This window comes from Cricetulus griseus, chromosome 2, assembly GCF_003668045.3.
Source record: "Cricetulus griseus strain 17A/GY chromosome 2, alternate assembly CriGri-PICRH-1.0, whole genome shotgun sequence".
Classification (NCBI taxonomy): domain Eukaryota; kingdom Metazoa; phylum Chordata; class Mammalia; order Rodentia; family Cricetidae; genus Cricetulus; species Cricetulus griseus.
The window spans coordinates 177,302,287-177,319,441 of record NC_048595.1 but is presented as its reverse complement, the minus strand read 5'-3'; the positions used below and the strand labels follow the sequence as shown (position 1 = coordinate 177,319,441).

At 46.3% G+C, this 17,155-nt stretch overlaps 2 protein-coding genes across 2 annotated transcripts in view; both read right to left on the bottom strand.

Moving 5' to 3' along the window:
• Afap1l1 (actin filament associated protein 1 like 1) overlaps positions 1-450 on the bottom strand; it is a 51,455-nt gene extending 51,005 nt beyond the window's left edge. Inside the window, exon 1 of the mRNA XM_035438722.1 lies at positions 435-450. Within this exon, the coding sequence (XP_035294613.1) occupies positions 435-450 (16 nt within the window). The remainder of the gene's footprint in view (positions 1-434) is intronic.
• A 13,386-nt stretch (positions 451-13,836) lies between these two features.
• Positions 13,837-17,155, bottom strand: part of Ablim3 (actin binding LIM protein family member 3) — a 104,910-nt gene continuing 101,591 nt past the window's right edge. The window contains exon 23 of the mRNA XM_035438720.1: positions 13,837-13,950. Within this exon, the coding sequence (XP_035294611.1) occupies positions 13,837-13,950 (114 nt within the window). The remainder of the gene's footprint in view (positions 13,951-17,155) is intronic.

Below are 17,155 nucleotides of genomic sequence, written 5' to 3'. Positions count from 1 at the left end.
GTGCTCACGCAGCCCCGCCTTCTCCCAAAGCAGCTGCAAACTTCTGTGTCCTGAGGCTTCTTCCAGGGCGCACGGTAGGAGACTCAAGTGTGGCTGTCCTAGGAGTGTAACCTGTACTCCGTATTCCACCCTCTTCCTACGTGTGGCAAAGAGGGGGTAGCTCGCTGACCTCAAGAATTCTTGGGGAGCCTTGCATAAAGTTAGGAAATAGAATGTTCAAACGTGCCCATTTTCCACCGAAGAAAGGACCCAGACCTAGGCCAAGAGGGGCTGATACACACGGGATTGCTCCTGCTGCAGCGGGCACCTGTGCCCAAGTGCCTAGTGCCACGCCAGCCAAGCCCCACCGCCACCTCTTCCCCTCTTTCTCAGCTCCTCTCCGGCCTTGGATCTCCCAGGTCTCCCTTCCCGGCCACCGCGGTGGTGGTACTTACCCCGGTTTCGGTCCATGGCGCCGGCGGGGATCCTGGGGCGCCCAACCCAGGGCGCAGCGGCTGCCGCACGGGCAGGCGGCTTACGCTGTTGGGGCTGCCCCGGCGGCTAGCTCGTCCCCTCCCCCAGACAGGATGCTCGCAGGACGCCCCCGCCCCGCCCTGCGCGCTCCCGGAATAGACCCGAGCACGCCTCGCCCCCTACGCCGCCGGTGTCCCAGTCCCGCACTGGCCTGCGCCACGCCCAGCTTTCCGCCGCCCTCCTGCTGGGCTAGCAGGGTCAGTCTTACTGCCCAAACGCTTCTATTCGTGCCCCCTTGGCCGACCTGCCTGGACCACTCAGTTTTGCTTGCTCTCCGCTAACAACAGGGAAGCTAACCACTTCACTTCCCAGTCAGCCTAAGTCTGTGGGGACTGCGTTGCATTCCTCCTTAGGACTCTTTTGGCTCACCTTTTTGGCTTTGAGTTTATCTGCATTCCCAGAAGTTCTTCCCTGAGCACCTTACAGCCTAGATAGCCAGGTTGGTAAAAAGACCACAAAGGAGCTATAGAGGAGTGAGAAATAATAAACAAAGATCTTCAAAAAGAAAATTTCCCAGGAAAAGGAAAAAACAGAATATTGCTAAAAAGACATGCAGTAGACAGGACCCACTTTCAACGTTCTGAGTTCCTAATATACTAAATTGTGAAGAGATACCAAAACAACGTGATAGACACCACAGAAGCGAACAATTTTAGCTTGGAAAACAATACAGTGTGAAGTTAATTATGGGATGCAGAAAATGAATTGCTACAGGCCAGCCAAGAGATTTTGTTTGAAGCTGTATGAAAGTGTCAACTCCTTTACTTCTGGTAGTGTATGAATGCAGACAGCATCAAAGGCCTGAATTTGAGTCTGTAAGTGCCTTTCAAGCCTAAGGCTTGAACACCTTTCCCTAGCTGTGCCTCTGTGTTGACTGAGCGGCTACTTTATAACGTATCTGATGTTTGGAACACTTTTGCAAAGGCACCGAAGCAAGAAAGGCCATCTTGTAATTTCTTCAGCTCCAAATATTTCCTCCGTTGTTTTTATCCTCTGTTGTTTTTATCTGCAGGTTGAAATTAACATTACCGTGGCAAAATGACCCCAGTAGCTTGTTTAGTACATTTGTGTGTAGAGTGCTCAGAGGGTATGGTGTGGTTAAAAAAAAAGTTTTCTGAGTTTTTCTTTTCTACTCAGTAGGTACTGAGTGTTGTGTCCCATCTTCCAGGCCTGCCTGCTCATCTGTGCCCAGGGAGACCTCACACTGACCTCACAGAGTGGTTGGCAGGGCAGATGAAATGATGATGTAGGCCCACTTTATAACCCATAAATAGCTATGAAAATGTGAGCCATTGTTAGTTTCCAGTTCCTCTTTGTTCCTGCCCACTTTTCCAATTTGAAAAGGTCATTTTCAATTCTACAGCAGCTAACCAACAATTGCAAGTGAATTTAGCTTCCTAAGTTCACTGCTTGAACTCTGGACCTTGTAGGTCATCTGCGGAGTTCCCAGGCTACCTCACTAGTCCACTGTTTTATTCAATATGTTGCAGAGCAGAGCATTGAACCCAGCGCCTTCTTCATGCAAGGCAAGCACTGTACCAGGAAGCACCCAAGTTTTTATCCTCTCTCTTTCGCTCCCTCCCTCCCTTTTTTTTTTCTTTTCAAGAAAGATTTTTTCCTAAGTAGCTCAGACTGGCCTCCAACTCATTAGCCTCTAGCTTCCTGCTCTGGAGGCTGGGAGGACAGTGACAGGCTACCATGTCGTCTGATGAAATAATTTTCAAATATCAGTATAAAACATTACCATTGCTAAACATATGGAGGCTTTTGTAGACTTTTGGGGGGGTATGGCGATAGATTTATTTGAATTTTTTGTTCACACCCAGTAATTTTATAATATGAAATTGTCATTCAATATTGCTGTTAAAATTTAATTTACCTGTCTTTTTACCTTTTTCCTTTTTGACATTTTTTTTTAAAATACAATTTTCAAAAACTTTAAAGGATCTTGAAGTTTTATTTAGGTAATTGGAGCAAAGATTACATGTTTCTATGGGGGTGACCTATGCAGTAGGATTAACTGAATTATAGCCTAGGAAATGCATAAAAACAAGAGTGAATACAACCTATGCATGGCTGTGAGAATTAATAAAGTTTGTAGGAAGGACAGGGCTCTGTCTTAGCCTGCAACTTCCTTGGGTGAAAATGTTGGCCAAGTTGGCTGCAGCTTGATTGCTGTGAGTGAGCCAATCAGATGCATGAAGAAGATATCTGTGTGTTAATACAAAAGAATTATTATATGGTTTTCTACAGTTTTCCTAGAAGAAGGAACCACAAATGATTCCCACTGTCCATTAGTTCCCTTAGGCAACATGGATTGGGATCTGTGTAAGTTGGTGTTGAGATAACAGATGCTAAGTAGGAGTGAGCCCCATCTTTAAGGGATCTATGGTCTAAAAGAGGACGTAGTTTTAACACAGATTATTCTGTAAAAAGCACACAAGAGAAAGCAAGTGCTTTAGAGTCCATGAAGACAAAGCAATGGCTTCTTGCTGACCAAGGAGACAGTACTGGAGGACAGGCATTTGCTCAGGACTCGATTGATCCAAATGTGTAGTGGGAAGATAGCATTACAGGCAAAGAAAACAGTGAGAGCCAAGACATGGAGCTAGAACACGGCAGGACTGTCTGCAACTTGGTTTGGATTGGCCGGATCATGGGGTATCAGGTGCTAGGTGTAAGTACATGGATGTGGAGGGGACTGTTGATGTCTAGTGCTTAATTCTCTTTTCTGTTTCTCCATATATGACTCTGGTGAAGACCATGACGACTTGCTTTGTATCTTCTTGCTTACTGCCGAGTTTTCCAGGTTTGCCTGGTGCTTGTCGAGAGAATTCCACACTGAGAGGTGCAGCTTTGTAAGAAGATATCAAATTTGGCCCCAGGGAACAATACCAGGAAGAAAACTTTCAGTTCCATCCTGCTCCTGGTTTTGTGAAAACAAATGATAGTCCCCAGAATCCCTCTTAGCTTATCAGGTAGAATGGGAAACCATGGGAAAGAAAAAAAAAAACAAAACAAAAAACCCCCCAAAAACAAACAAAAAAACAAACAAACAAACTGGAGTCTGCAGGGCTCTTGTATCAGGGAAAGAAACACTGTCACCTTCTAACCTGTCACCTTGCATCCAGGGTCAGCTTCCTCTATGGTTGCCAGAGTGACCTTTTCATGACCCTAATCAGACTGTGTTATTTCCCCCCTTAAAAAATATTCCACATTCTCCTTTGCCGCCAGTGGAGCATTCAGCTTCCTTATTACAGCATTCAGATACCTTCTTTGCAGAGCTTGTAGCATCTCAGGAGGCTCAGAAGTATACGAAATGGACAGGTGGGGGTGAGATCTGGGGCCTGAGTTGTTGCTGCTGTCGTGTGAATCTCAGTTCTTCTACCACGTCATCAATGTGTAATCTATGTACCCTTTCTTGGCTCCAGGTCACAGTGAAGGTGGGTCTTACTCTGAGATTCCTTACATCCCGGCCCAGGACCCTACATTGAGTAAGCAGTGAGAGAGGTTCATGACATGAGTCAGTCAGTAAACTTGAAGCACTTGCAAGGCCTATCCATATTGGCTGTTGCTAATGCTGAGTGTAGGCCTGTTATCCCTCTGGGAATGTCTTATTGGTATCTATTTTCAGGAGGGAATGCAATTGCAAGGTGTCCTGTGGAAATGCCCTGTGCTCTCCAGGCTCGTGTGTGCACCAGGGCCACATAGCTTCCTCTCCCATGTTCTTTGTTCAGGGTGATCCCCAAGCCCTTTGCTCGAGTGTCTCCTTGATGCTGGCTGCTGGATGAAAACCTCTCTTGTTCCACACAGCACAATGTTGGCATTATAGCCCCGTCCAGGGAAGTGACACATGCTGCTGGTCTACCCTGGGCCCCAGCCACAGACAGCAATCTGGTGACAGCTGCAGGGAGGAGAGAGGGTGAGTGAGTACCCCTCTTTCCTGAGAGCGGTTACATTCCTGTTCCAGGGTTTGTGGTTTATATGTGGCTTGGCTAGGGGGCGCCTGCTGAACTCAGGACTCAGGCTCACACAGGCAAAAGCTGTGAGGCCTGAGGAAATGTTTGAAGGATCCTTTGTCATCATGTCCAAATGCCTCATATAGCCTGGCCCCACCCTAGGTCTGCTCCAAGGCCATCATACACTGAAGTCTCCAGGGGCAAAGGGGTGTTTGGAGTGCTGGGGACTTCAGTAAAGCAGGGTCCCCTCTTTCCTTTAGAGGGGGCAATAGCCAGTCAGCTCAGACCTGGAGTGGCCAGATTGGCAATTTTTAAAGAAGAACCCAGAAACTCAGATTTCTACAGAAACATTAAAAAAATTACGACATTAAGTGCACCCCATGCATGTGTGGCGGTCAGAGGACAACTTAAGGGAATCAGCTTTCTTCTTCCACCACGTGGGTCTTAGTGGATTCAGGTCATTTGGCTTGGTGGCAAGCACCTTTACCTACCGAACAGCCCAAAATCTGTTTTGACGTAAGAACACTGGTCACAGGCTAGGGATTTTGCTTAATGTGTGCCTAGCATGCACAAAAGCCTTCGGTTTGAGCTCCAGTGCCACACAAACTGAGTGTGGATGTCTATAATTACAGCACTAAGGAGGAGGAGGTGGGAGGACCAGGATTTCATGGTCATTTTAGAGTGTATACCAAGTTTGAGATCAGCCTGGGATACATGGGGACGCTGTCTTGAAACAATGTTGGTCATTAGTTCCTCTTGTTTTAGAACAGTGGTTCTCAACCTTCCTAATGCTGCTCCTCTTTAATACAGTCCCTCATGTTGTGGCGATCCTCAATTATATGATTCTTTTCGTTGCTACTTCATAACTGCAATCTTACTACTGTTATGAATCATAATGTAAACATCTGTGTTTTCTGATGGTCTTAGGTAACCCCTGTGCAAGGGTTGCTCGACCCCCAAAGGGGTTGGGACCCACGGGTTGAAAAATCACTGTTTTAGAATATCAAGAACCAGCTAAGCCATGCCAAGGGCTGTATCTGGCAGAGGACTCCTTCCCTGTGCTGACTTATGGAGTTCCTGTCCACCTGGGACAGCTGCAGCAGAAGCCACCTTTTTGGAGAAGCTGACCATTTTACTCTGAGGCTCAAGACAAACACCAGGCTTTGGTTTCCAGAATGAACTAACCTGGAGTTAGAAAAATCCCAGAGATGAGAGAAGACCGGGACACCAGCCCATCTGGTCCTGACCTTTGTCACGTGGAAAAAATGGAGGCCAAAAGTAAACTACACAAGGCCTCAGTGACAGAATGGGGAGCAGTGGGAACAAGGATCCAGTCTCCAGGACATCTTTGCCACAGTCCCTCACTCTGCTCAGTTTGTAGGACACAGTGGTGAAGAGCTAACCTTTGGAAGGAGGTAGACCCGAGTCTTTGCATGACCTTCAACCTTTCTGAACTTTACCTTCCTCATCCAGGCCAATAAGTCTTTCTAGCAGAGTGGCAGAAAAGTTTGAGCATGACTATGTATGTTGAATGCCTGGTGCCACGTGTGGCATATAGCAAACATTTTTCAAATGCCACTTGACTCTATTTAGGGTGGTAATTATTTAGTGGTTAAGGGCATGGACATCAGGAGAGATGGCCCTGAGTTCAAGTCCAGATTTTGCCACATATACCTGTGAAAAACTGGATGGATTATATACCAAGGGCTCAATGTGTTCATTTGCACACTGAGGATAAAACAGTAGCTGGGAGACAAATGAGATCAGAGCACAGAGCTCACCTCTGTTCTGCTTTTGGAAGCCTTGCCATTATGTCATCACCTTCCTTTGAGGAAGGTGCCAGGACCGCATGGAAATGGTAAGGAAATCTTGACCACATATCCCCAGGCTGCCCCCTGCAGGGAGTTTCTTATGTCCAAGCCCTGGCTATGGAACAGATTTGACCAGGTTCCTCTCCCCTCCAGGGGCATCTAGGCATAGGATGAGAGGATTGACAGACTTCCAGCACTTGCTGCCACAGAGGCTGATGAAGAGTGACATTTTGTACAGACATTAAAACAAGACAAAATCAAAGCCAGGTGGCAGTGGTGCATGCCTTTAATCCCAGCACTCGGGAGGCAGAGGCAAGCAGATCTCTTGAGTTTGAGGCCAGCCTGGTCTGCAGAGGGAGTTTCAGGACAGCCAGGGATTCACAGAGAAACTGTGTCTCAAAAAACAAAACAAAACAAAAATCAGATTAAATGGCTATGATATTTCGTCAGAAGGACAAACTTTGGGTCATGTGGAGTTTGTTCTGATCCGGGTGGCCCAGTGTGCTAGGGAGTGGGAGGAAGGCACACTTATGTGTTGCAATCATGTGTGGCACTGGGAACCAAAGATTGCATAAGACTCTAGAAGTCCTTTACCAGTGCTGAAAAGACAAACTTCTAGTCCTTCACACTGGCTTTTCTGTTTCCCTAGTGAGTCCCACATCCTGCCATGAGCTCTCACAGGGCCAGATACATGCACCATTAGGCTGTGGCCACCCCTCACATGGAGAGCACACGAGACTACACTGCCAATGCTAATTCAGTGTATTTGTTATAACTACTTTGGTGGAACTCAGAATAGCTTAAACCCAAAGGCTGACATAGGGGAAAGTTGCTGTACAAGAGAGTGAAGATCTAGGCATGTAAACAGAGAATTGCCCTCCCTCTCCTGGCTCTTCCTTGTTTTCAGTCTCTACTTTCAGGTTATCTTTCTCTCAATCTGTGGCAAAGGAGGCTAGCAAGCTTCCCTGATGCAGAGCATGCCTGATAACTGGAGAATCACGTCTGTCTCCCTGCAGTTCCAGCAGTGGTCTAGAGGGGGCACTCACAGCCTGGGGAAACAGTGATTTGAGACTGCTGGAGATGGTGGCGATGTCGAGGGCACTGTTTAAGTGGGATAGCTCATTTCAACTAGGAAATCCATTGGTCACAGACTTAGATGATGCATTATATCTTAGTTTTACTTATGTGCACACTTGTCCTTGATGGCCTTTGGTATCTCTTGCCCGTGTCTCCCAGCTATAGAGGCAGGAGGGGTTAGTAAAAGGCTATGCATTCTCACAGACTGTGCATTTTGCTCAGTTAGAGCTCCATTCCAGGATTTCTTGGTGGTTTGGCAGCAGCTCATTATGGTATACATAAGTGGGTATTTGTCACTACGCAGTCAAAAATTTTAGTGTTGTGAAATACTTAGATTCTCATTCCACACAGGGCACTAGTGGAGCTGGTGTAATTCTATGACGTAGTAATTAAAAAAATAATAATTATGTATATAGGTATTTTGCCTGCATGTATGTCTCTGCCCCACATGTGTGCCTGGTGCCCAGAGAGGTCATAAGAGGGTATTATATCTCCTGGAACTTGAATTATGGCAGCTTCTTGTGAGCTACCATGTGGATGCTAAGAGCTGAACCTGGAACCTCTGAAAGAGCAGCCAATGCTCTTAACCACTGAGCCATCTCTTCGGCCCCCAGTTGCATTCATTTCAGCAATGCTTTGCTTTCCCATTAGTTTTTCTAGCTGTGTTGAATAGCACCGGCACGTCTAGCTCATGTGGCCAGCTGCAGCCACCGACATCTTCCACAGTAGGTTTTTTTTTTTTTTTGAGACAGGGTTTCTCTGTGAGTTCCAGACCAGCCTGGTCTACATGAGCTAGTTCCAGGACAGCCTCCAAAGCCACAGAGAAACCCTGTCTCAAAAAAACAAAACAAAACAAAACAAAACAACAACAACAACAACAAAAAACAACAAAAAAAAGACTGCACAGCAGGTGTTTGTATCCCTATGCCTGCAGTCTGCTATGGGCAAGTGTCCCTGGTGTACTTGGTCAGACTCCTTGTCTCAATGAATATTCTCAAGACTTCAGCTGGTCTGTTTGTAGTTACAAAGTGCAGCTATTGCCGTGTGTAATTATAACCTGTGATGTTAGTGGTCCCTAATATTGTGTTCTGGCTTGTTAATGTAATGTTGCCCTCCAGTATTAAAAGAGGTTATATATAGGAAAATACCCTTGTCCAAGAACCTGAGAACATCTGACGGAAAAGGTTGAGTCTGTCCATGAAAGGCAGAGTGTCTTTATTGCTGGGCATGTCCTGGGAGAACTCATTAAAATATGGATGCTGAAGGGGAGGACCTGGCAGGGCCTGTGATTGTGCATTTCTCATCAACATTCCTGATTGGAGATGACACTCTCCATGGGAACTTTTAGAGCAGTTCTTCCTTACACTCATTAATAAGCACAGACCAAAGCCAGAATATCTGCATAAAGTGTGGAGCAATGGGGGGATATCTGCTAAACCTTCTTCGCGTCTACCTGCCTACCTGGCTACTGTTGTGGGTTATTTGTACACTGTGTGAAGATATATTGCTGTGGTTGGTTTAATAAGGAGCTGGACAGCCAATAGCTAGGCAGGAGGTATTGGTGTGACTTCCAGGCAGAGAGAGGAAGTAGGAGATAATCGAGACACAGAGGAGACACGGAGAGGAGACGGGAGGTACAAGATGGGAGAGAGATAATGCCATGTGATAGGCTGTAGATTAATATAATTGGGATAATTTATGCTATAAGAACTAGTTAGGAACAAGCCTAAGCTATAGTCTGATCTTTTATATTTAAGAAGCAGTCTCACTGTCTTCATTTGTGAGCAGGCAGCCCAAAGGAAAGTCTGACTACAGGCTACCTCTAATCTCACCTTTTTCTTTACTGTTCTACTCCATCCTCACTTCCAGATACTCAGTAAGACAAACTCTTTGTCCACCCCATGCCTGGGCACACCCTGTTTCCTTGTGTCTAGAATGTTCCTCCTTCTGCCTCCTCTGCTGACCCGTTTCATCGCTCGTGAGGTATCTGAAGGGAGTTCTTTCCCTGTGGCACCCTGTCTGTTGTTTCTGTAGCAGCTGTCTTCATGTACCGTCTCTTTCTGTTTACTTAGTTAGAACCTGTTTCTCTTCTAGACCTGCAAGCAGGAGGCACGTCTTCCACGCTGTTTATCTGGCAGCAGATGCTCATGAAGCAAACATTTGTTGGGTGCATATGCAGGCAGGAACAAAGACATTCTTGGTATCTTTTTGCACATTTGCATCATGTGTCTGGAAGAGAAGGGGAAGGGAAGAAAAGCAGGAGTCTATTCCATCTTTTCTTTAAAAAAGAAATGGGTTGTTTAATAAATATGTATTTGGCTGGGCATGGTGCACATGCTTTTAATCCCAGCACTCTGGAGGCAGAGGCAGGTGGATCTCTGTGACTTCGGGGCCAGCCTGGTCTACAGAGTGAGATCCAGGACAGCCAGAGCTGTTACATAGAGAAACTCTGCTTTGAAATAAATGTATTTGTGTTTGTGTGTGTGTGTGTGTGTGTGTGTGTGTGTGTGTGTGTGTGCATAGAGCATATGTGGAGGACAGAGGACAACTTATGGAAGTCAGTTCTGTCTTTTCATCATATGGGTCCCAGGAATTAAACTCAGGTCATCCCTCACCTGCTGAGCTATCTTGCTGGATCAGAATTATTCTTGCTAAAATTGATAGAATAAGAGGCTAGGAAAGATCCTAACCCATGTCTTATTTTCAAGATTATTCATTCATTCATTCATATGTTTCTGTGTGAGTGTATGCACACATGTGTGCTGGCATGTCTACCTCTGTATGCATGTGGAAACCAGAAGAGAATGTCAGGTGTCTTCTATTACTCTTCTATTACTCTCTTTCAAGTCAGGGTTTCTCTCTGAATCAGAGCTTTCATTTTCTCAGCTGGGCTCTAAGCCAGGAAGCCCCAGAGATGTCCCTGTTCTTGCCCCTCCCGGAGCTGTGGTTACAGGTGCTTGGGATACTCAGCTTGTTTCACAAGGGACCTGAATTCTGGTCCTCATGATTGCTCAGCAACTTCTCTTTACCACCAAGCCATCTCCCTAACGCCCAGATCCTATCTTCAGAGATGTCAAAATGAGGGCAAGGTGGGCAGTGTAAGATAGATGAAACGAAGTAAGCTTACATTTCTTAAACAGAGTTGATGCAGAAATACTTGACTAAATGAAAGTACTGCAGGCCGTCTCAGGGCCCTTGGCAGTGTGCATTGAGTCTCCTAAATAGCACAGTGTAGCAAAAACTCCAACACTCACTCATAGGTCATTGCTATTCTCTTCCTATCCAGTAGGACCTGCCCCTCACTGTGGTGGCTAAAAATGCCAAACTTAAATGTCCTTGACTCCCCTGTGGTAAACACATGGATGCACTCCCTAGTTCCAACCAGCAAGGCTGGAGCAGATGCTGACTTAGGGGCTCTGGAGAAGTTTTCCTTGTTAAACCAGTGGTGTGGAAGGAAGTTTCTTTCCTGCCTTTTAAATATGGTTACATGAGGAGACGCCTGGGATCACAGCAGCCTTTTGTAAACATGGGGACACGCTGGCAGAGGATAAAGCCAGCATATAAAGGATGATGGAGTTGAAGGGGTGCAAAGAATCTGACGCTAGATGGCATCACTGAGCTGCTGAGTTCAGAAACCTTGCATCCTGGGCTTCTGGTTGCTCTCACTGTTCAAGCCACCTTTGATAAGGCAGTTTGGACTTAGCTACCTGCTAAGAATGGGAAGCTTGTCTTTCTAGTTAGACAGGCCAAGAGGACTCCTGGACCTACTGGTAGTAATTATGTATCTTCTTCAAAGTTGTTCCATCTGTGAGATGGGGGTGTTAACTATGGATACCTGTTGGGCTGCTAAAGAGGCCTAAATGAGATGATGTGCCTAAAGTCCTTTGCATAGAACATGGCACATTGATGGTGTTTAACACTACTTTTGATTACAGAGTCTTATTTGTGATCGAAATGCCCTCTGCTATCTCGAAGTTCCCTGCATTCTACAGAGAACAAGCCAGATAGTGTCCACCTTGTATGTTTGTGTATATGTGCCCATGGTACACGTGGAGGTCAGAGGACAACCTCAGATGCTGCCTACCTTGTTTTTTGAGACAGAGTCTCTCATTAAGACTTAGGGCTTGCCAATTAGGCTAGGCTGGCTAGCACAGGAGTTGCAGGTGTCCACCAGTTCTCACCTTCTCAGTACTGGACTTGCAAGAGTGCACCACTGCTCCTGGATTTTTTTCTGTAAGTTCTAAGAAGTAAACTAAGGCAGTGGTTCTCAACCTGTGGGTTGTGACACCTTTGGGAGTTGTCAAATGACCCTTTCACAGGGGACATGTATCAGATATTCTGCATACCAAAGATTTACATCATGATTCATAACTAGCAAAATTAGTTATGAAGTAGCAATGAGATAATTTTATGGTTGGGGGGGGGTCACCACAACATGAAGAACTATATTAAAGGGTCACAGCATTAGGAAGGTTGATAAACACTGAATGAAGGGTTTTTTTTTTTTTTTTTTGCCTTAACAGCTTTAGTGACCAAGCTGTATCCCAGTCCTAGCTGCTTTTGTGCATGGTCAGCCTGTTCCCTTGCCAGCTACTTCTCCCAACGCAAGAAACAAGAGGACATAGCTTTGGGTTGAAATGATGTGCTTTTATGGGAAACAAAAATATCCAACAACAATAACAAAAGCCCTTCAATCTCCCAAGTCATTAACCAGTGACAATGAGGCAGTTTCAATGATTGCATCTGGCTGGGGACATTTCTAATGGGTCAGGAAAGTTGAAAGACATTGGCCAAAAAGAGAAGTTGCAGGGAGGTGACATTTTTAAATGAGAGTACATTAGACTTCCCTTCTAGTCCCTCCACCCTGTCACTTTTCCAACTTGCAGATTCCTCAGATCCTTCCTGATTTTGCTTGCATGCAATCTCTTCTAGAAGCTTCCTCGGTCTGCACCAGCTGCACACACCTTCAGCAACATCACACATACTTTCTCAGGCCTCCGTCCATCACTTTCTGCCTTGCATCCGTTATGTCTGGTACATGTCTTACCAGGTCTCCTATTACTAGGTATGCCCCTGAAACTAGGGTCCCCTTTGATTCATCCCAGTGCCCCTCCCTCTCCTCCACTCGGTGCTCAGCATTCAGCAGGTGCTAAGGAAGGGTTTGCTAAAGTCACTTCTACACTTGCCATGACACATCACCAGCCTTTTGAGCATCGTAATTGCCCTTTCAAACTTCTCCATCTTTCCTCTGTGGCACGCCCTAATAGTGTGACACAGGCATCTCCAGAAGGGAAGAGTTGCCACTGGTCAACAGCTCAGCATTGGAGTGGGGGTGAGAGAATGTTCTGTTTTCACCTGTTGTGGGAGAGTCCAGCCCCTGAGGCCACTGGGGTAGAGCATGAGCAGTGTTGGTCAGTGCCTCATTCTGGAATCCCCTCAACACCATGCTTCTGAAAGCTTCCCCCGTGAGATGCAACCAATGTTGTAGCAGGTCTGGGGCGGGGATGGATGGAGCTCCAATATGGATGCATGGTCATCCAGGGACCAGTAGCACAGGGCAAAATTTTTCTTTGGGGTGTGGCCTATTCTCCCTGCACAGGGTGGTGAGTGTGTCTGTCTTGGATGCTTGCTGGAGCTATGGTGGGAATGTTAGCCCTGTGGTGTGTAGATCATCAGGCACATAGATTGTAATAAGGCTGAAGAGTACAGGCTGTAACAATGGCCCCTTCTAGAAAAGGGATAGGTGGTGGTGGGGTGCTTGGACCACTTCGGGGCAGGGAGAGGAGCCAGCTGGGGGTGGTAGAGGGAAGGGAAGTGCCTTTTTCCTTTTCCTACCATGAATTCTAGATTTGCACAAGGGAGTGGTCAGGACCAAGGGTCGAAGGAGGAGGGGTGCTGTGTCGAGGGCCCATCCACTCTGTACCAGTGTAAGGAATGGATTTGAGGCCCACATATCTAACTGCATCACCCCACAGAGCACTTAGCTCCTATTGGGAGGTGTGGAGAAAATTCTTCATGAGGCCTCGAAGGCGCTCACTGATTTGGGTTGATCCCTGTGGACCTTCCAGCGGAGGGCCCATCTGTGACCACAGTGTGTGAAAACTGCATGGCCAGCATCAGCCCTGGACACTGGGGGAAGGTCCCGAAGCAGGGAGTAGAGATTCCTCCAGGCACCTTTTAAAAGGACAGTTAGACCTCAGGGATTCAGGGTGGGGCAGATGTTTCGGTATAAAAAGGGTCCCCACTAAAAGGATGGAGTCCCTTCGAATCCCTTCCCAGATCCCGCAGTACTTAGAAAAGAGAAGTAAGGAGCATAAAAATACCTCGACAATGTGGGCTCGCCTGACAGTACAGAAAAGCAAGTCTTGTGGCAGGCAGCATGTATGTCCCATTATACAAGAGGATTATATCACGCGTCAGGATAGAGATTTACATACATCTTTATATAAATGCATCTATATGTATAGAGCCTCCGCCTAGAACAGCCGGGCTTGCTTCTTCAGTTCATTCCTCTTCCAGAGGGCAAGTCTCTCGAACTCTGAGATGGTCATGCCGAAGACTTGGTAAAACTCCTCCTGGGACAGGTGGCGCTGCGTGATGAGGAGGGATGAGGACAGACAGCATGAGGACGTGAGGGGTGGATTCAGCAGTCACTGTACTTCACCCTGGTGTGGTGATGCCTTGTTTATCCTCTAACAAATAAAGCTTGCCTGAAGATCAGAGGGAGGCACAAGCCACTAGCTAAGCACAGAGGTCTGGCGGTCTGTACAAGCAGACAGGGTATGAGCCATATGGCTGGGCAGAGAGAGGACTCCAAGGCGGGAGGAGACAGGCACTCAGCCCTTTTTCGGCTGAGGAATTAACAAGGTAAGAGTTGGTTGTGGCTCACTCTTTTCTCTCTCTGATCTTTCAGCATTTGCCCTGGTATCTGGCTCCATGTTTTTATTATTAAAAGTAATTAGAACTTGTGTTACACTCTGGGTTCCCTGGGCCTGGCCCAGGGTGAGAACAAGGAACTTATGTGGTATGAGTTGAACGGATGGAGGTGCAGGTGAAGTGTTTCCTGGGAACCTCCGGAGGTTTGCTGGCCAGACTGGCTTCCCTTGCCTCCAGCTCAGGTGGGTGCTGACTTTACCCAAGCACTATTTGTACACTCTGGTTGACCTCACCTTTATAAATCTGTGTATCTGTGTCTATAAGCACACATGATTAATGCTACACAACTCCCCTTTGGGAGAAAAAGACACCCAAGGATTCAGGCTATATTGCCCCTTATTAATATTTTTCTACAAGTAACCTAGCAGGCTTCTCATCAGAAGAATGAAAAAAAAATCACTGCTTGTATTTTTCTACCCTCTGGGATGCCCTTTCATTTCCTTGTATGGGAATGAGTTTGTCACAGGATCAAACACGGTTCTGCATTTCATGGCAGGTTCCCATCCTCCCTTTTATTTTCCCTTCTTCTCTGTTCTCAGCAATCTTGAAGGCTCATGTCAAAAGCCTTTAGACTTCGAAGTATATGACATTTAAAAACATAGCAAAATATTAGGAATTGATAGATTTAGGTGAAGGCTAGGTGGGTGTTCGTTTTACTATTCATACAGCTTTACTGGAGGTCTGAAAAATTTCAAAATAAAATTTAAAATCAAGTTTAAAAAGAGAAGTAAGTGCACTCTGAGTGTAAAACCCAGCATGGAGCTCCACAGCTTTAGAGTGGCCATCCTAACTGTGGGAAATTCACTGAGATGTATACACTTGGTCTGATCAGTTCCTCTCTGTGTTTTTTTTTATAGTAAAGTTTATTTAAAAAGAAAATACATGGCTTTTGGTTTTGGTTTTGGTTGCAAGCTTTCTGGATCCTCTGAGAAGTTGGTATCTTTAGTTGGGTATTGAAGGAGACCCAGTGAGAAGTGTTCATACAGCTATACAACAATTAGCCAGTTTGTTGACTTATTGCCACTATGAGTTAATATTTTAGCACAGCTTTTAGAGCTAAGTAGACATGGATGTATAGCCTTGGGCAAATGGGCAATCCTTCCAAGCCACTTCTAGAGAAAGGGGCCATTCTAGTACCTACGTCATTGATACGGCAAGAGTGAACTTGAGCATAGAGTGCACGGACATGCCTGGTTCGCTCACTTTCACCACACTGCGAGCTTTTTGAGAATCAGTGACACAGATGATTCCATCCCCATTTGTGACATTACTTCCTTCTCCTCATCTGTGCTCTGTGGTCGCAGCCACACTCACCTCTTGATATCTTCTACTGCCAGAGGCTCACTTCTGCATTAACGCCTCAGTACTGGCTGTCCCCTCTGCTTAGGAAGTGCTCAAGAAGCATGGATAACTGGCTCAGATGTCATACAATAGGGGAGACCTACTGTCATCAGTTTATTTGCAACCACAGCTTGCTCCTCCTTACTTCCAGTTCCATGTTCAGCCCTCCTTGGGCTTTTTACTTCTCCCCCTTGTCACCTGCTAGCATGGTGCAGCATTTGTTTTCATTTGTGTCCTTTAGTGTCTGCTTTCTCACGTAACACAATCTCTACGAGATCAGGGTCTCTGTTTTGTGTACACACACACACACACACACACACACACACACACACACACACACACACAAATACATAGAACAACATTTAGTACTTATAGTGAACTTTCAAATTAAAAACTTAATTTGCTCTTATTTTGTGTGCATGTGCATGATGTATGTCTAGGGATGCACATGTCACAGAGTATGTGTAGAGGGTGGGACAACTTTATGAATGTCATTCTCTCTTTCTACCTAGGGACTGAATTCATGTCGCCTGGCTTCCATGGCCAGCAGTTTTTACCCGCTTAAGTTGTCTTGCCAGCCCTTTAATAGAGTTGTGATAAATATTTATTGGATAAATTAATGTCTGTACTCTGAACTTTTTGAGGACACATTAGGGACTAGAGCTGGTGCAGGGGCTGGGGCAGTGTTTCTATCTCAGCACTACATTTTAGACATTCCTGGGCGGTTTAAAACCCATTATAGATTGACCTGAGCTCCTTCCCCAGGTCTCAATTTACCTAGTCTGGGGTAGAACCACGTGTGATGAAAGCTCTGATGCTTGGGAAACTTGAGCTCACAGGGCCTGCATGTTGGGGACTGGAGATGCTTATATGCCTCAAGGCTGGTTCTTTTCAGATGGCCAGGAGCTGTCCCCTTCAGCACCAGCAGACACCTGAAGTCCCTTGTTATAAAGATGGGAACAAGTCCCCCAAGGTCCTTGGGCGGCTAACTCAGCATGTTAGAGCTGGGGATACACGCAGAGCTTCTTGGCTCACTTACAGTGCCCCCTCCCCTTCTGCCTCTACCTTGGGTGAATTCCTCAGCAGCAGGGCAAAGCTGGCTCCCATACTCTTTCTGAGGAGCACAAAACTTCCTCTTTCGGAAGTGTGAATTCAAGTCCACAAACACATTCTGACATCTCTCGTAACCGGGTCCTATGGTGCAGCACAGACAGTCTTCCCCATAGGAAGCTCAAAGTCAGGCAGAGGCATCAATATAAATGAGAGTGAGAGGTGTTGAGCTGCACTTGATGAAGGCAAGGGGAGGCTGGAGACCAGGCCTGTGATCCATCATCCTCGTGGAGGCCTTGGGAAGGATTTGGGTACTGTGATCTCTAGAGCAAGGCCCTAAGTTGTGAGGTCACAGGATGGGAAGGGCATGTAGGGAGAATTAAAAGCATGGAAAGGCAGGAAGGACACATCATGGGACAGGGCAATTAAAGTTCCAGGTCAGAGGTAGCCTGGGCGGGGCACTCTATG